Below are 20,555 nucleotides of genomic sequence, written 5' to 3'. Positions count from 1 at the left end.
TCATAAACAATGAATGATGACATTGTCGTCTTCAAGTATATGCGACAATGGCGTCAACGTCGCTGTGTACCTCGTCACAAACAATGAAGACAATGAAACAGTTGCTTTCATGCCCAATGGGAAGTATTGACAACAATATCCGTGATATGTATTTCAAAAATAACATCATGGGTAATATGTTCAGTTTACTACATGAGTTCCCGATATCAATTCATATTGCCCTTTAGAAAGTGGTCTTATCTGACAAAAGTGGGGTTTGTGAAGAATAAATTCTAGAGCTTTTGGGGGTCACATTCGGGATTCGAACCTGCACTCTGAGATTCAGACACATAATCGCCGTTGAACGTAATCCACTTCCCTATTCTGTCGTCGTGACCTAATGATTAAGTACGTACCTCTCGGTTACAGAGAGCAAGACTGTTTGTAGTCGTTGTAGAAGAATTATAGCTCCCCATATATACTCTTCAAAAAAAGAAACTTGACATGCTGTTTTGGGGTTTACTTACTGAGTGCATATAACTGATTCAAATACGACATCATTGCTAGGTTACAGTAAAAGCATCACTTTATAAATTTCCAAAATATGATTATCCAGAAAGTGTTTGGTAAAACCACAGAGGGCTATTAAAGCCACTTGGTCAGAGTAAAATGTCAGTATATCTGGTGTGACCACCATGAGCATCGATGACAACTTGGCAACGGCGGCCCATAGAAGAAAGGAGATGCCGAATGCTGTCTTGAGGAGTGTTTTGATACACTTGCTGAAGTGCTGTGTGCAAATCTTGTAGTGTCTGAAGTGGCGAATTACGCTGGCGCTAGCGTCTATCAAGAGTATCCCATAGATGTTCAATGGGGGACAAATCCGGTGATCGAGAAGGCCAAGGTAACGACTGAACATTGTTTTACTAGAGGAAAACCTGTCAAACACGTGCAAAGTGAGGTCGAGCATTGTCATGCTCCAAAGATCACGTTTATGTAGGGAACGACGTGACGTTGAACTGGTCTTCTGGCAAAAAGTCTGGCTTTCCATAGCCAATATTGAGCACTGTCTGGTCGGAGATTAGGAGCAGTCCAGCTATTTGGATTGTTGTGGACGATGCGGCCGTGGTGTTTGAACGAAAAAGTCTCAACCAGGTGTAGCGATCCTGGGCGGCGTAGGTAACTCCAGGTCGACCTGACCTGGGTCTGTCATTAACACTCCCTGTATTTTAGTATCGGGTCCATAGGTTTGAGATGGTCTGTATGGACACACTGAAGTGCCTTGCCACATCATGCTGCGATGTCCGTCCTTGTAAACGGCCGATGGCTTGTGTCGTTGAGCTTCTGTCAGTCTTTTCATTCTATTGTCGTCTATAGTGGCTTAAAGCAATGCATGTGGAGTACCATTGATGTGGCTTTTTTAAAGCCTACAGTCATAGGCTGCAGCTTAGGGTGATAAACAATTTCATGATGCTCGTGCATTTCATGTAGGGTGCGTTTTAGCGATTCACTACAGACGTGAGTGTAAAGTTACGTTCTTGTTTCATACGTTTTGTCGTCGGCAACCATTTCCCCACATGCTGGGATTCAGCATCGATTGGTTTGTGTCAAATATTTTCCTAAAATTCAAATTTGTCTTATGTCAAGTTTCTTGTTTTGAAGAGTATATTTTGAATAATGTCCTACCATACAGGGCGGGAGTGAACTCTGATTATGACACGTTCTGATTTAAACCATCATGATGACGTTATTGTCAGAAATTGGCATTCTGAAAGTATTACACTGACACTATGAAAACATTGTCCAGAAAATTAGACAATCAACCAATCGGAGAAATCCCTCAAATCTCATTACTCACTTCACACGAGGTTGTCGGTAAGGATCTGACTTAGTTCCAGGTTAAGGAAATAAACCGTTGTTTAGTTTTAATGTCAACTGTTTGTCTAGGTTTGTCATCGATTTATTCCGTTTGACGTCACCCTGAACAATGGCGATGCATCGATCTATCGATGTTCCTGGTCATCGGTAGCGTTTAACCGTATCATCTGTTTCAGCCACTTCCTGCCATGGAGTGTTCGCGGAAACGAGCCCGCCGAGAACCTGGCTGCTTCGTGACTTGTTCAGTTTAACCAATGTCGAAGTATTAGTGATGCTATTGTATTCTCGAAGATGGAAGAATTGTAATGTGATATCAATGTGTTAAGTGTTCGTGTTTTGTGATAAGTGACGGGGAAATCAACAGTCTTCTGTGACGTGCTGGAAAATGTCACACGTGGGCGCGGTGGTCGATGCAGTGACCGGTTCATGCTAAGATATACGTTATAGCTCTTGGTCTCTAAATACAGAATAAACATCAGAGCTATCGGAATATAAGCTGATAGTTAACCTTCGTGTCTGTATATCACATGCCGGTAAACGGAGATGCCTGCCTATGTAGGATAACTTTTATTGTTTTGTTGATTCCTGACTCAAGGTTGAGGCTCGGCTCGCATGTTCACTTGAATCAGATTAAGTCAAATAAACACTGCGCTGTCTTACATTTCACAACGTACGAATTGAACCAGCACTCTCAGCTCCAAATCGTTCATTATTTTTACCCAACACTTTCCCCTTAACACTGTACTAAACAGACCAAGCACTCTCTGTTCCACACCGTTCAAATAAACCAAGCTCTCTTCGTTCGTTGTTTCGATCTTTATCTCTATTGCTTTGACAGAACCATATCCGTGCTTGTGCTTTTACGAATGTGGTATTGGACTTGCGTCTCTTGTCACTTGTAAGCCGAAAAAAGGCGATTGTCCTCGTTGTTCAAGGCGACTAATCGACTGGCTTATTCATGTCAACGATGGATGCTTATGATGTGAATCACTGGTCGGTCTGGTCTAGACTCAATGTTAGAATGGATAAAAGACATATAAACTGCTCTGTTTACCTGTACCTCAACTGGAGAGTGAGTGAGTGAGTGAGTTTAGTCTTACCCCGCACTCAGCAATATTCCAGCTATATGGCGGCGGTCTGTAAATAATCGAGTCTGGACCAGACAATCCAGTGATCAACAGCATGAACATCGATCTGCACAATTGGGAACCGATGACATGTGTCAACCACGTCAGCGAGCCTGACCACCCGATCCCGTTAGTCGCCTTTTACGACAAGCATAGTCGCCTTTTGTGGCAAGCATGGGTTGCTGAAGACCTATTCTACCCCGGTTCTTCACGGGTCCTCAACTTGAGAAGGTGAGTATATTAGCACGTGTACGTCGGCGTGTCCCGTGAGAGTAGTAGGCCTATGGATTTACACGATCGGTTGGTTAGCAGAGTGGACTGAATTAATAGCACCTACTGCCGTAGAGGCAGTGACAGTCTGAAAGTGTACACATACCAGGTCTGCTTCTAGCAGGATGAACCTTCACAGTAGGTTCACCAAGGCTCTCCTCGCTCTCACATAACCACATGAACACAACAGCGAGTTACAAAGCAATACAAGCTGCTGATACAGCGTAACGTATCAAACATGTCTCTATGTGATTTACCAATGCCTATGTGGTTTACCAATGCCTGTGTGGTTTACCAATGCCTATGTGGTTTACCAATACCTATGTGGTTTACCAATGCCTATGTGGTTTACCACTGCCTATGTGGTTTACCAATGCCTATGTGGTTTACCACTGCCTAAGTGGTTTACCACTGCCTATTTGGTTTACCACTGCCTATGTGGTTTACCACTGCCTATGTGGTTTACCACTGTCATGTGGTTTACCAATGCCTATATGGTTTACCAATGCCTATGTGGTTTACCACTGCCTATGTGGTTTACCAATGCCTATGTGGTTTACCAAGAGTACTGAGAAGCTGTCGCCAATCGCACTCATATTCCAACTGAACCCACCATCACATCGACGCCTGGGGTCTGAAATATCGAAACAGATTCATGATGACAAACGTCCAGTAAATTCTGCGCATCAGCATCTGTAGTATAGTCTCCATATCAGCAGGAGGCCAGTGGTTGAAGCTCTGGCTCTCACGCCGAAGGTCCGGGTTTATTTCCCAACAAGGATACAACGTGTGAAGCTCATTTACTGTGTACTCGTCGTGATGTTGTAGGAGTATTGGTAGGGGAGGCATAAACACCGCGTTTAGACAACCCTCAACACGGGGACACTGCAGCAGACATGGTCTGTGACATGTATGTTAGAGTGTGAAGTTGCTGGTAATATCACTCACTGGTCTGTGTGGTCCATAGTGGATTGTTGACGGCTTGCTGATTGCGGCGTGAAACAACAAACTTTACGCAAACTGACTTTGACCGACAAACAAGACTCCATAGTCATCAATATCCGGTTATCGTTTCATATCAATCCTGTCGAGTTCCTGGGTTGGAACAGGTTACAAGTGTTTCAAGGTTATCTACTCTATAGGGTGTTCGGGCTTTGTAAATTGATTGATTACGTGGATCGATCATCATCCTCTCGGTCGCTGGATTATCCAGTCCATACCCAGTTACTTATGGGTAGCGTAATGTGTACCGGAAACTAAGACCTTTGTTGAGTGCGTCGTACAACACCACACTCTGCAATATTCCATCTTCATGGCGGCGGTCTGTAAATAATCGACTCTGGACCAGACAATCCAACAGTAGGATCTGTGTAAAAGAATGATGACGTCACGTACACAATCGGAGCGGGGATGTTTTGTTTGTTTGTTGTTTTACGCCGCACTCAGCAATATTCCAGCTGTATGGCGGCTGTCTGAAAGTAATCGAGTCTGGAACAGACAATCCAATGATCAACATCGTGAGCATTGTTCTGTGCAATTGGGATACGATGACATGTGTCAACCAAGTCGGCGAGCCTGATCACCCGATACCGTTCGTCACCTCTTACGACAAGCATGGTTACTGAAGACGGGGTGGAGAGATACTATCGTCTACTTATATATACTGAGTCAAAAAAGAAACTTCACATTCTTTCTTCAGGGCACTATAAAAGAACAAGAGATGGTAAGATGGTTAAATTGTTATTATTTCATTGCTGAGATCTGTGTGATGTACTCGATACACTGACAGTGCCATAATCAATTCCATTAGGCTACACCGCTGTTCCAAAACATGGGTATACAGAATGTCAAGTCACAAGAATAAAAATGCGAAATTTCTCAGTTCAGTATCGTGTATGGCCGCCCCGCGCATTCACCACTGCCAAACACCGTCTCCTCATCGACTGCCTGATGCTTGTGAACACGTAGTTGGGGATTCTGCGCCATTGCTCTTGCAAGGCAGCCCCAAGTTCCTGCAAATTCTGAGGTTGGTTCCTAAGACCACGAAGCCTTCTCCCAAGTGCATCCCAAACGTGCTCTATTGGATTAAGGTCAGGGGACCTCGATGGCCAGTCCATGACGTTGATTCCAGCGTTTTGAAGGAAATTTCGTGTCAACATCGCGGTATGCGGCCGAGCATTATCATGCTGGAACTGTAGACCTGGGCCATGTGCCGCCATGAAAGGAACGAGTTCAGGGGTGAGCACCTGGTCGCGGTAAGCAGCAGCTGTGAGGTTTCCACGGATGACCAGAAGTCGGGAACGGTTGTTCCCACAGAAAGCATCCCACACCATGCAACTCTCGCCACCGAATCTGTCGACTTCCTGTACACAACATTGGGCATACCGTTCAGGACGTCGTCTCCAGACTCTATGTCTGCCGTCCGCGAATCTGAGGGTAAACCTGCATCGCTAAAGACGACTCGATTCCAGTCTCTCTGGGTCCATCGGAGGTGACGTTGGGCCCACAGCAGACGTTGACGTTGATGAAACGGCGTCAATATTGGTCCACGATATGGACGTCGAGAATGGAGATTGGCAGCCCGCAACCGATTTCGAATGGTCTGTGAGGACAGCCGACCTCTAAACATCTCAACACTGGTTCGTGTAGCCGGCAGAAATCTGTCACATAGGTGACGTAGGACGATTTGACGGTCTTCTGCTCGTGACGTCACACGTGGACGACCCGACCTTGGGCGATCAGAAGTGATGCCAGTTTGTTGTAGACGACCTCGCAAGTCATACACAGTACGACGGCTGCATCCCATTGCTCTTGCGATGTCAATAACTGATCTTCCCGCTTGCAACATGCCAAGGGCACGTTCACGTTGCACATTTGACAATCGTGGCATTTCAAGTACCGTTAGAACTGTGGTTTAAAAGTGTTTTTTCAATTCTTGAGGCCAATGCAAACACGTGCATATGAAGAAAACTTCGATGCGAAGATCACGTGATCGACTGCACGTGCAAAACCTGATTTGGCACTAACGTCATTTGCACGACGAAGGGATGGGTTTGAGTGGGTTTTGCTAACGTTTTTCTAGAGTCGAAAGATAGGGATCCCATTTCGGATACATAGATGTATCATCAGAGAAAAATTATTCATTATTTTTCAAATTACATTTTGTGAAGTTTTTTTTTTGATTCAGTATATATATCACACCAGAAAGTACAACAGTTCAGAGATAATGTGTGTATGTGTATAGAGAGGTGCATATTCCTGACAATAAGTGTAGGGGTGTTTCCACGACTGGCGTGTCCTGGGAGGCACTGGTTGTGGAGAATGTGTGAAATGAACGCAGGAATGGATAATAGGGCCCGGATGTGACTGATTGAAAGCTCTCACAGCAGGAATTAGGCGTTACCGAGCAGCAGCTAGCCAACGTGAACTTGGTGTAGATTGTGTAGAGGAAAGAGGAATGTTTTGTGCAGGGGAATGCAGGTTAGAGAATATTAGTGTTTAGACTCAAAGCGTGGAGTGAGGGTGGCAATTCAGATGAGGCATTAAGTTGATACTTCTGTTGTTTGGCAGCCGCCTCGCTGCATTCAACCATCGCATGCCGGTAGACGAGAACGAGCCCAGTCTTTGTGGATTAGGGTTTGTCGTTAAGGAGGGATGGTTGTTGATGAACAGCAATAATGGCAGTAATAATGGGAGTAGGCAGAGGTCAGACAGGGGTTGAGGTAGACTAACATCTAGTCTCGGAAATGAACATATACTACAGAAAAAACGTTTCCTGAAGTATATTAATAAACTAAAACAAAAGGGAGCCCAGAGAGAGACTTTCTTCATTTCAGAGAATATACAAATCCGCAGAGTTATAATTGCTTGGAATTTTAACAAGTAAAGATTCTTACCACTTATCACTGACATGCCAGTGGAAGTGTGACAGGAATATGTATAGCAACAACCACCTCTCCCCCAAACCATACCCTGCCAGCGTTATTGTTCACTTTATCCTTAAATGCATTTTATTTAGAAGTCACGTCCTCTCCTTACCAGAGTAACAATGAAACAACTTAAGAATACACACAACTGTTGTGAGTCACTACGCCATCAATGTGATCACACCTGTTGTCTGAGTTTTGGTGGGGCGGTGGGGTAGCCTAGTGGTTAAAACGTTGGCTCGTCACGCCGAAGACACGGGTTCGATTCCCCACATGGGCACAATATGTGAAGCCCATTTCTGGTGTCCCCCGCCTCGATATTGCTGGCATATTGATAAAAGCGGCGTAAAACTATACTCACTCACTCACTGAGTGTTGAGGGCAGGTGACAGGGAAGGAAGAGGATGTCATGAGAAGTTTGACTTACGTAAGGGTTCTTTCAATGATTTGAAACTGACAAATACATCACGAATACTTACATCGTGAAATATGCTATTTCTGTAATCTTTGACACATTCATATCAATGGTAATCGATCAAAATGTTGAAATACAAACTGATGCTCGTATGAAGAGTACGGTTTCTCATCTCCTCCTTGCACGTTTCTCTCATGTATGTATGTTTCTTCGTGTATTGTTTAACGCCGCACTCAGCCATATTCCAGCTATATGGCGGCGGTCTGTAAATAATCGAGTCTGGACCAGACATTCTAGTGATCAACAGAATGCGCATCGATCTACGCTACAGGGATACAATGACATGTGTCAACCAAGACCCGTAAGTCGCCTCTTTCTGGTAGAACAGCCAGCTGTGCGAGTTGCGCGTGTGAAATTGAAATTTTACTTCACACGTATGTTTTTTACCTGGCTGTTATTTGGTTTTGTTGTAATTATTAGATTGTGTGTTAGTTTCTCAAATGAAGTCAAACGGAGTATAAAGGAGTAACAAATCCACGATCTATCGAGAGAGGATCACTTTAGACCCAAAAAACCCTTAACATTTTATGAGCTGAGAGAGCTGTTCGTTTTCCAAGTTCATCTCTGGCATGTCATATAAGTTTTTCTGTACATTTTGTGCTAGCTCATACTTTTCTCGACCTTAAAACAACCGCAATGCTGTGAAGGCTTTGTTATTTGTTTGTGGAGCCTGCGGGTAACCGTCCTTGTTTCAGACAAACAAGACTAGTGATTGTTCTTATGAGGAACATCTCACGTTGAAGTACGATGACGGTGACAAATCGATCGATTTGCGTTCCTTGTGCGACAAACATGTTTATGGGGATCCCTACAAGTAATAATATTTGGCCTTTACTGATACGAGTACTACATGAAAATTTGGTCGTGGCTCAGTCTTTCGCCTATTAGAGTGAACAGTAACATGTCAAGTTCCGATCGTCCTTCGCTTAACCATTCCATATTAATTGTTCAACTCTATTAAAACAATATTTTAATAGTGTACACTAATTAGATCTAGGTCCAAACGTATTATGGAAGACATACACGTACATTGTACATAAGCCTACCATTAGAGGAACGTGAAATGAAATTGCGAGTGGTCAAAGGGAGGTAATCATGTCAGAGGCAAAACAAGAGTTAAGTCCCTTGCTAAAGTTCCTCACAGTGTCTGTCATTTAAACTCTACACAAGGTTTGGCATTTCAAGTCAAAGGCGGTATAAAGTGGGTCCCGGTCGTTCCTGCGATAAACTTGGTAGAGACTGGCAGCGTAAAGTAGAAGCGCAATTGAGCAGGCAAACCAGTCTAGACACGGAAAGGTGAGCATCGACACCAAACCGAATGATGCAGGAACCAGTCTAAGGGAATTAAGCCTTCAAGAGTTGTTCCCCCTGAGACAAGCTCCATACAGGTTTCATACAAAGGGAGATAAGCAATATTGCGAGCTGTTATCCCCCTTGTCTGAAGAACGGAACACTGTAAAGATTGGACATGTGCACTGAGTCTAAATTGTACTTCAAACAAGGGACAGAACTCTAGCACGCTATGCTGAATGAATTATTTCCCTAAGACCATTATCACAAAAGATGGACGCGGTTGAGTTGCCTCCCTTTGACCACCAAAAAAGACGTTGATGCTATGAGTTCGATTGAGTTATCTCCCTTTGACCACAAACGAAAACGTGACGCTATGAGTTTGATTGAGTTGTCTCCCTTTGACCATAAACACATATGCGGACGAGGTTGAGTTGCCTCCCTTTGACCACAAAACGAAATATTGACATCAATTCGTTTGAGTTGTCTCCCTTGACCACAGAGCGAAATAGTGATAGTATTTAACTTGTTTCAGTTGTCTCCCTTTGACCACCAACAAAACTGTTCATGCCATTAGTTCGATTGAGTTGTCTCCCTTTGACTATGAACACAAACGCGGGGACAATGTTTAGTTGCCTCCCTTTGACCACAAAACGAAATATTGACATGAATTCGTTTGAGTTGTCTCCCTTTGACCACCAACGACAACGTTGATACTATAAGATCGATTGAGTTATCTCCCTTTGACCACAAACGAAAACGTGACGCTATGAGTTTGATTTAGTTGTCTCCCTTTGACCATAAACACAAATGGGGCAGGGTTGAGTTATCTCGCTTTGACCACAAACGAAACCGTGACGATGTGAGTTTGATTGAGTTGTCTCCCTTTGACCATCAACACATATACGGGCGAGGTTGAGTTGCCTCCCTTTGACCACAAACCGAAATATTAACATCAATTCGATTGAGTTATCTCCCTTTGACCACAAACGAAAACGTGACGCTATGAGTTTGATTGAGTTGTCTCCCTTTGACCATAAACACAAATGGGGCAAGGTTGAGTTGTCTCCCTTTGACCACCAACGAAAACTTTGATGCAGAGTGCGGTTGAGTTCTCTCCCATTCATCACATAGAGTGGTCTCCCTTTGACCTCAAGATGAAAGTAACTGACGATTTTGATTCGAAGATGCACCTTTGGCCAATCAACCTTATCAGCAATTCGTTCCTGTAAAGCTCATTAAGCCAAAAAGAGATGTTGTCAGCATGGTATCCGGTAGGTATCCGGTATTCTGTAAGTGTTTGGCAAGATTACAGAATACCGGATACCTATCCGCCATTTTTATTTTGATTGCGCATTTATTTTTGGGCACTTCCGTTTTGTTTCCTTAGCAACGGCACGCCATGAAAGAAGGCTGTGTTGAAGCAGCATTCAATATTAAATATCAAACAATATTAAAGCTAAATAAAAGGTAAGATAATGGGGGTAAAGGGGGTACCCCCCTTTATTTAAAAGCCTTACCTACCTTACCTTACCAATCAAAAAACACTTACCATCAAAGTGTTCCCACACTGTAGAGTTCCTTTTCCCAGCATGCATTTGAATAAAATTTCAACACACGATTACTTTTTACTCTGTTTACGTCAGTGAACGCTGTTAAAATCCCCAGTTTAGGTTTCCTAAACCGGAAGTAAGGTGAGGAATTCGATTTTAACCTTATTTTTTACCTTAAATTCGTATTTTTATTAGATAGCTCGCAGGCTCGCGCTCTCTGTTTCTTCTATATGTAGGAGCCTCACGCGCACAATAGAATGTATATAATTGGGTATCCGGTATTCTGCAAGTGTACCGCTAGAAAATTGCTTTTTAGCCTTAATATCTTTAGAAAGATGATAAATGTATTATGTTGTCAATATATCAACTCACCTATAGTGAACCTATTTTTTATTTCAATTGATTTAACATTCCCATGCATTTAAAGGGCAGTTTACAGGAGAGAATTTGGTACCAAAACAACTTAAGTTTTTTTCAGAGTTCAACAACAGAAATATGAAATAGTCTTTACATTTATGCTAATAATACAGGTGGTGTAAAAATATAAATTAACGTTTTTCTTAAACAAATAAATGTTGAATGTTTGTGTTACTTTACTTAATTATCGTTTCTTTATTGAAGAAATATTAATATAAATGTTAAGTCTTGATAAATATGTTTCCCGTCATGCATGCACATCTTTATCACAGCGTCCACTACGGCCAACTATTTGCAGACGATTGTTGCAAAGGTTTATACGTTTTTTTCTGCTTGAAAAAGACAGAGGTAAACCTTTCATTAGTATAGAAATGGTTTATTACAGAACCTGTAGAGCTGTTGGTATATCTTACCAACAAGTTTACAATATTGTAAACAAATCAGACAAGACAGGGACCGTGTCAAAAGCAAAACCGGGACGTAAAACCATCCTTGACAACTTTGACAAGGGAGTACTTAGACGGGCGGTGTAAAAACTTTAGGAGAAGAAGAATATATATATTCTAAAGAAGCTACACCAGTGACTTTGTTAAATCTTTGGCCAATGTTCACAACTAGATTAAACTGACCGAATTACATCCATATTTTTGCAATGAAATATACTGTTGACATGCAAAACATTTATTAAAACGTTGCACATTTCTACAATCAATCGATAAGATAACACAAGTGATAGGATTCTTTCCAATGTACAGTAATTCGTATGTTTATTTCACAACAAACACACATACACAAATGATCCTTACATAACCAATACGTATACTATACGTACACATATTCAACATTTTGAAGAAAAAATCTATTGAGATGACCCCTCGCCCGAGAGCGTGCTCAGGTGTCAATTTCACCTGTCGATACCGTGCATGCTGATGACGTAACACAGGCAGTTAATGGTTGTATCAAATAACGTCCCACTACCCCTTATTTTTCTAAGTTTTTGGGATTTTCATCAGTAAAAACGCCTTTTAGGGCATGTCTCAAAATTTATTCCCTCGGTCTACATTAGGTAGATGTTTCTTAAAGTGATATTTGTTATTTAAGTAACTGTAATACCTCTGAATTTTAAATATGTCAAAAAGCATTTTTCTAGCATTTCCGACAGTACTTTAGTACTACTTCTGTCGAAAACTATTGCACAAAATTACACTAGTAAAATCTTCAGTGGTGTATCTTATGACATTGATGTTGTTTCCATCTCCTGAACCACAATGCCAATGTGTTCAATAAATGACAGACCTTGTTGAAAAAACCTTAGCAGCTATTTGTGTGGGTTGTTTCAGCAGGGAATTCCTGCATCCTATAGGCATAAAAATTGACAATGGACGCAACGAAATTTATTAGTGCATCCACAGGGAAAAAAAGGTCCAAATACTTTTTGTAAAAATTCCAATCAAGTAACAATATGTTATCACTGAGTTTGCAACTAGCTGGGTTATGGCATCATTTGCACTTTAATTACTGTAACAATGTAACTGTATCACAATACAATATTAGTACTAATAATATTATTTAAGTGTCTAGGACCCCCATTTTGTAGTCCAGGACCCCAGAAAATTAAGAATATGAGTCCCAGGGACCGTCAAATACAGGACTCGAGGTAAATCCCTGTGTCAGATATGACGTTTAAGATGTTTAATAGTTTAGATAATATTATATTATAAACATTATGTTTCTTACACTGTACTTTTGTCATACCACTAAGTCTTAATAATTTGTTGTGGTGTTTCTAAAATTTGTATGATCATGCGTTTATAAACTATATTTTCTCCTTGGTGTTCCACAAATTGTTTGCTTGATTATGCAATAGGTAAATTATTGTATTTAATTGACCTTATTGTGATAGGAATCACTTTCTGATCCTCATTCTCAGATAACAATTAACATATGTCTGTAGACTCAAACACATAATCATCATCTTGACTGGTGGTTAATAAAACTCTGGCCATGTTCATTGTGAAATGTGTAAGTCCATGTATGTTATATAGATTTGTGAACCTCAAAAATACAAAAGTTGGCAAAGATGCAAGATAAGTTTCATCAAAGTTACATATGCCCATTAGGAGAATATTTTCAAAAGAAAAAATCTAAACACTGAATAATTTTAAGAATGAATGAAGAAAGAATAATTTATTTTTAGTTCCAGACAGATTTAGAAGGCAAGAACTCGCTCAGTGTACGCGGTGCACCAAACTCTGATCATGTTGTAGCACTGCATGTGGATTTTCGCATTAACTCAATAAATAAAATACATAAATTTCAGAGTGTTAACGATTGAACTGACAGAGAAAAAGATCTTCATTTTCCGTTTATACTTGCATCTCACATTCCACTGAGAAGAATGACATGCCTCTTTGAAACAGTGAGGTGTCACTTTGTAAAGGTACTGGTTTGAGCTCTGAGTAGAAGTAGCCTCCCAACTATGTACACGGATTCAATAATCGCATAGGTGTTACTGTTTAAGAGCACTTACGGGAGATTGACATACAATGTGTGTTACTGAATACTGATCACAGACGGAGAAGACACTATGTATTCCATACCCTATGATACCATCTTTATCAATGCTAATAATAGATATTGCAGTCAAAATTTATACCTACAGCTCTGTCCAAATTGATATGCTACAGCGTATTTCTTGATTCATTTTAATTGATATAAATTTTCAGCCTTTTTCTCAAATGTTTCAAAACTGGAACTTGTGTTGCCCTCAAGTAAATCACACCTAGTAAGCTTTGTAAGTTTCTTACTTCTGAAAGTGAATGTTTTTATGCCAATATGAATGCAGCCATTTTCCTTCCCAAATAACAACACCGAAATGCCATTTACTAAAGTATTTCGCCAGTTGAAATTTTTTTTCAAACTGTATGTAGATAATCATTTAATATTTAATCATCTATCATATTTATAAGCGTATTGTTCCAAATGTATGTAGAATACGTACTGGTAACAGTCATAGTTGGCCTGTTGTCAGAATCAAACAAGGTCAGGCTGCTGATATTATAGTCCATGTAGGTTCATGGCTGCAGGTTTCCTCTGAATCTCTCAAATAGTTTTACAACTGAGGTATTCAAACTCCTTGCCTTCAGACATGACCTATACCACTGATACATTTCATTGTGTACTCATAGATTACTCACGAACATATTGCTTTGGGGAATATATGACAGCATAAGTAGATTGCAGAAATGCCAGCATAAGTTGAGGCTATTAAGATAATCAATATAATTGGGTTTGAAATTTGCAATTCCTAAAATTATGAGTTATCATTTTGTGCATTGATTAATGGCATGGTTTTGATGACAAAACATTATCTTGAGCAAAGCATTATATGACCTAAACTCCTCAGATTGTGTAATCGGTTCATGAGCCTGAAACAAGCCATTGTTATTTAATATGTGAAGATGCATATAAATAGCTCAACACAAAGTCATAAATATATGGGACAGAATAGGAATTTTGTATCTCATAATCACACAGCATTATTTGATACAAACATGGAACATTAGAGCCTTCTTAGATGTGTTTTCTTTGCATTCCTAGAACTGACCAAAATGACCATATTCTTGTTAAAGCTACATTTTTCAAAACTCAAACGGTCTTGTTTCAATTAACAAAAAGTAATTCACGTTTTCTCTCTTCTTCACCTTTCTATCAGATTCACCGAGCAAAACAAAAGTCCACAATCACTACATAGTTGTATAGTTTGTAGACATCAGTGGATCTTTAACATACAAAGATACTTCGCATAAAAATTAGTGTAGCTAGGGATATGTGCATGCAATGTTCCTGGGGACCCATTCCAGTCAGTCATTGTAGTCCTTTTGTGAATCTGAGAGATTTACAAACTTAAAACTGTGCCTAACCAACCTAGCTTATTGTGTGGTAAGGATTAATAATCTAAAAGAAAGACAGTACTACATCTACCATGTTGTGGACAGTCTGTAAGCATTACACTGTTTTGGAAGTTGTCTTACCCACGGTCATGACAACATAAGTGTTAAACCACATGCCAAGAGCGCATGAGAGGGAGCTGTACATTCATATAAATTTCCAAGGGACAGAACTCTGTAAAGCACACTGCACTTCTATCAACTGATTAATCGGTTACTAGAAACCGGTGAGTTACCAAGGATTCTGAACTAAGTGCCAAACGTAGGCAATCTGGGAACAAAATTGCTATTGTGCAGAAATTGGTCAGTGAAAACATTGTCACCTCAACAAGCCATACCTTTAGTTATTAGGGACTGTTCATAATTTATGGCAGGGGTGGGTGGTGGTGTGATGATGTTTATGGAGAAGCATGTACAATGTGAATGACACCCCCTAAAATTTATGTACAAAGTAAGTGACCCCTCCTGCATGTCATCTACAAAATCAATCACCCCCCCCTCCCCTTCAAACCTGAAATTGAATGGTTCCTGCTTGCTCAAGAGACGCAACTCTGCACAGCGCCATTTGGGCCTCTCTGCTCTCAGAACAAATACAAAGTTATAAATCTAAAGAATAATAATTCCAGACAAGAGTATTCAAACTTGACAAAATATTCATCACATAATGATAGGGCTGTAACGATGCATCGAACTATCGATGGATTGCAATTGTTGAATCTCGGATAGCAGTTATTTGATGGTAGAAATGAAAAACTATTGATGCATCGATTGTGTGGGAGACTATCGATAGTTTTTTATGACTTTATTTTTGTTAAACATTTTTTTTTTTTTGGGTATTTTTTGTTTGGGTGCAGACCCTGCAGCTTCATTGAGTTTATGTTTTAACTGTTTACTTGATCGGGGTTTCAAGTTTGTCAGTTATTATGAGAGACTGAAACCACTTCAACTTGCTTTTATTCCATATAAACTATACATACATTTGAGAATTGACTTCAAATGAGACAACTAAAGGAGAGAAAAAACTATTAGTTGGTCACAATAGACTATCACTATCGCAATAGTTGTTTCCCTCTCAGTAGTCACCCCTACATAATGATGTGTGCAAAATGTCGTCTATGGTTACCAAGGAAACTTGTCTCCAACTTGGAGTTGAAAGGATCAAACAAGGGCCACAACCCTGTATATTAACAATACTTGATACTAGTTTTTAATGTCCAACATGTTTATCGTTTAATCATAAATGCAAATTGTCATCCTTGTATCATTAACTGACTCTGAGAAAAGCTGTTCCTTTTGGGAACTGTGGACAATTTCTAAACACATCAAGCTACTCCCTTAATGATGTATACAATTGGCAATTCTAACTATAAATTGTATCCATAGATGTTTGTGAAAATAACATGCCCATTGAGAGTCCTTTGCACCTTGTTCAAAGGATCACACAATGGCCATAGCTGTCTTAAACATCTTTGACGCTGGCTTCAAACTTGATCAAATTATTTATCACAAGAATATTTTGAAAACTTTAATCCTTGTTTTTAAAATAATTGTCATTGAAATCAGCCTGGTTAAGCCCAAACCTATGTCCATCTCTCAGATCTATTGCAAATGATTTTAAGAGATTCAAGCAGACTCCGACATTAGTGGTACATACTGAACAACACGAACACCCTCCTAGATTTTATCATTTTTAATTCACCTAAGAAAAGGTTCCATGAATAATTACAAACTGATGGAACATCGAAAGTTTGGATCCTGATGGCAGATGTCTAGCAGTCCGATCAACACACACAGTCTCAATGATGCACTATACAGAGCCCTCATAGTGGACAGCACCTGGTATATAGTAACCGACGATGTTTCTCTTGCCAATGATTTCGCCAATGTAGAAACACATAAGTACCTCCAGACCCACTAATGTGTTTAGACCTGCTTGCTGCAATGAAAGAAAAAATGAGTCAATCCTTTTGATATCTGAAGTTCAGCTATTAAATGGCTTGTCAATACTAGCCCCACACTGCAGTACAATGGAATTCTGGTGCATCTTGTACACTTAAATACAGTGTAGGAAAGATAGCCCGTCCCAACCTCCGACACGGGTAAATATTGTGGAGGACAGGTTAAAAAAAAAAATATCTAGTCCGTCCTCATGTCGGGTCAGTTTTAGCAAACCAATGACATATATATACTAGCCACATAAAGAAACTGGGCATCGTCAAAATATTATCCCAGTTGATAAGTACGATAACAATATCAAAGGTTCATATAAACTTTAATGGAGGGATCATGAGACCATGACAAGTCGGGAGAATTTCAATTGAAAAGTCAATCACAATGACATCACGAGTCCACAGCGGGACAGGGGTCAAATGACCATGTCACAAGCTCAATAACGGGTCTGTCCACCATCGACATTGAGAACAGCAGTGCATCGACGACGCATAGAGCCTATCAGACGTGCAAGGAAGGCTTGTGGAACGTCACGCCAGATTCTCTCAAGTTCTGTTGCAAGGTCAAGGACGTTATCTGGCGGATGAGGAAGATGGTGTAGACGTCGATCCATCTCGTCCCAAACATGCTCTATCGGGGAGAGATCCGGTGAATTTGCAGGCCAAGGCAGTAAGTCAACGTTGTGGTGTTGCAAGAAATCCATAGCAACCCTTGCCGTATGAGGGCGGGCATTGTCCTGTTGGAATGTTAACCCAGGGCCATGATGTTGCAGAAAAGGAATTGCCACAGGTCGAAGAATCTGATCCCTGTAGCCCACACCAGGTAAGTTGCCCTGAACAATCACCAAAGGAGTTCTTTGGCGTGCTGTTATTCCACCCCAACTCATCACGGAACCACCACCAAAGCGATTCCTCTCCAAGACACAGGCCTGTGCATAACGTTCTCCCACGCGTCTATAGGCACGTTGACGTCCATCACTATGGGAAATGTTAAACCTGGACTCATCTGTAAAAACAACATTTCTCCACACCAAAACAAGGGTCTGCGGACATGATTTCGGCACCACATTCGGCGAGCTTGTCGATGACGTTGTGTCAGGATAGGCCGTATGGCGGGGCGTGTCGTGGTCTGATCCCATGATGACGTAAATGTTGTCGAACTGTGTTAGGATGATGGATACGGCGAAGTCCTGGGATGGTTCGGGCAGTCATCACTGCAGTCTGAAACCTGTGGCGAAGATGGGTCACCCTTATCCATCTGTCCTGTCTTGGCGTTGTTACACGTGGACATTCAGAACGTGGCCGATTGATGACGTCATTTGTGTTCTGTTAGCGTCTCACCAGTGCAGAAATGGTGTTCCGGTGGCAGTGGAAATGTGCAGCCACTTGTCGTTGAGACATTCCCCCACGGACCATCCCATTGGCCTCATGACGTTGTGCAGGCGTGAGCCTTGGCATGCTATCGCGTTTCAATAGCCATTTAATTTTTGAACGATCGCAATGGCAGGGGTTGAGCTTTCCAAAGTGACAGTATTGTGTGGCATTCATTTGCTCTGTTTCTCTTTCCCGGAATGCACGTGCAACAACGTATTGCACGTCTCAAGGACGAACCCACTGACGTCATGGAACGTGGCACGTGCATACATGTTGGATACATGTCACTAATCTCTGAGTTTAAATCCTTATGTGTCTACACAGGTTTGATAAATTTAGATTTTAAATTTTTGGATGCACAGTTTCTTTATGTGCCTAGTATATATATATATATATATATATATAATGATTATAACCTTTTTGAATATTTACTGCCAAAGGATACTAGAATAATCATGTGTGTCATATTAAATGATAGCTTAAAATAAAACAATCCAGTTTTAAGTCTTGAAATGGTGTTATATTTATATTTGGAGGACAGGCTAGATTTTCTACATCTTTCCTACACTGTTAAATATGAACATGATGAACATGAAAATGTACAGCAGTCTCAATCTTACTTTACAGTACACCAGTAATCTTTTGGAATAAAAAAATGAGAAACTAAATAATCCAACATTTATCCTGTTGTGCCAAGATTAATGATACATGAGTACATTTTAGAACTTTTGGTACCCTGATGATATTACCCACCCTAACTGTGAGTTGCTTCCACTTCCCTGTGCGTGCAGACACAATAATGTTGTTGATTCCCTCCTGCACCTGACCCATCTCGCCCAATGATGGGGGCTTCAACTCAACCTTGGCATACTTCCAGAATGTCTGTAGGCGTGGGATGGCATAGGCTTGAAGACCTAATCAATAAACAGCAAAATAAAGTTAAATTACAACTTGGAGGATAAACTATATTGACAGCACTACTGGCAAACACAGAGGTGTTTAACTTATGCAAGAATCAATTTGGTGCAATGCCTTCAATGACCAATTTCACTGAAGAATGAGGACTTGGTTGAAAATCTTTGCAGAGCACAACTTACATGTGACTATTAACAGCCTCAATTGTCACATGTGTCACTGAACCACTATATAGTACAAAGTGTACTGCTATTCATTTTCTGTCGTGTTGGTGTTGTGATACTAATGTTACTGCTTGACAAGTGAAACAACACTGCAAATGATGAAATTAATGCATCAAGAAAATAATGTGATGAGTACCAAAACAAAATTGTGTCACTGTCAGTGTGAGGCACTAAACTTTTAATTTCAATTCAGACAGGATAATACTACTGTAAGTCTGATAACATACATCAGTATCACAGTGAATACTGTTAAGCATTTATTACCAGTGTTTCTGGCAAGAAGCAAATTAGTACCATTTCACTATAATATAGTGTTTTGACAATCTGAATAGCAAAATGCATAATATAACATGCTGTGTTTTATTTCCTTAGGTTCCCCTTTTCACTTTAAAATCCTTTGGGTCAGAGAGCATGGTAGAATTTTGTGCATTATTGTCTTTATTACAAGTGTAAAGATAACCTGTACCAAACGTAATGTCATTACTAGGCACTGATTCTGAATTTCATGACCTTGTCAGTTGGTCTTGAACTGCTTGAATGATGTGCTGTGCTGTTCACAGTGGCTACTGTTGAATTCACGTAACGCACGTCCTCAAGCCATATTCATCAACTGGTCAAATATTGTTCTTCGTCTTCGGCAAACGTTATTCATAGAATAAACTTGCATCAATTTACCTGGCGTACAAACCCCGAGGATTGTTAAGAGATGTTTGATACGGGAGGTACCTGAACCTAAGGATCATACAAGTGAAACTGCACTCTTGTCCCACCATCTATTTTGCGTCCACATTATGGCTGTTTACATTCCAATCCTACATGATTTCACAAAACCAACTTTTACCAAGGTCAAGTCAATACCACAGGGGATTCAGCAAGCTGTCAGTAAAATGAGGGCATCGTATACACACTATTTGGAGTTCAAATAACCGCGATAGACTACAATGTTTCTGTATAGTCACCCTTAGCTGAGTTCCCTGTCTTTGTGACAAGGGACATGCCCATTCGAGACACAGCTCCTGCCGCTTTCGCCATCTTGAATCGAGGCCCGAAACGCTTTCAACACGTCCCGGAGGTGTCTCCTATATCTCGGATATGCTTGAGCCGAGTGCAACAACCTCGCTGCCTTCACGATGTATTCCGAATGAATGCCGCTTGGTAATCTAAGGGGCATAACTCTCTTGAACTACACGTTCTTGCTTTTTCAGCGTACGAAAACGCGTAAGAAATT

At 40.8% G+C, this 20,555-nt stretch overlaps 1 protein-coding gene across 1 annotated transcript; it reads right to left on the bottom strand.

Annotated features, from left to right (window-relative positions):
• Window positions 1-16,540: 16,540 nt before the first annotated feature.
• On the bottom strand, window positions 16,541-20,443 carry LOC124258237 (ATP synthase subunit g, mitochondrial-like). The gene is made up of 3 exons (XM_046692304.1): window positions 20,287-20,443; window positions 18,942-19,102; window positions 16,541-16,801 (listed from the first exon to the last, which is right to left on the bottom strand). The coding sequence occupies exons 1-3, from the start codon at window positions 20,357-20,359 to the stop codon at window positions 16,673-16,675; spliced, it is 363 nt and encodes a 120-aa protein (XP_046548260.1). The 5' UTR covers window positions 20,360-20,443; the 3' UTR covers window positions 16,541-16,672.
• Between the last annotated feature and the right edge of the window lie 112 nt (window positions 20,444-20,555).

Source organism: Haliotis rubra, unplaced genomic scaffold (assembly GCF_003918875.1).
Source record: "Haliotis rubra isolate DU_JTF1 unplaced genomic scaffold, ASM391887v1 Scf688, whole genome shotgun sequence".
In the NCBI taxonomy this organism is placed as follows: domain Eukaryota; kingdom Metazoa; phylum Mollusca; class Gastropoda; order Lepetellida; family Haliotidae; genus Haliotis; species Haliotis rubra.
The sequence above is the reverse complement of the archived record's forward strand: the minus strand, read 5'-3'. Positions and strand labels throughout refer to the sequence as shown.

What these genes read in the sequence shown, in the direction of transcription:
- LOC124258237 (XM_046692304.1), bottom strand. Translation starts at nt 20,359, where the DNA reads ATGGCGAAAGCGGCAGGAGCTGTGTCTCGAATGGGCATGTCCCTTGTC. An exon ending in GACAGGGAACTCAGCTAAGG is followed by an intron (nt 19,103 to 20,286) that starts GTGACTATACAG and finishes TTTATTGATTAG; the next exon opens with GTCTTCAAGCCTATGCCATC. An exon ending in GGAAGCAACTCACAGTTAGG is followed by an intron (nt 16,802 to 18,941) that starts GTGGGTAATATC and finishes CTTTCATTGCAG; the next exon opens with CAAGCAGGTCTAAACACATT.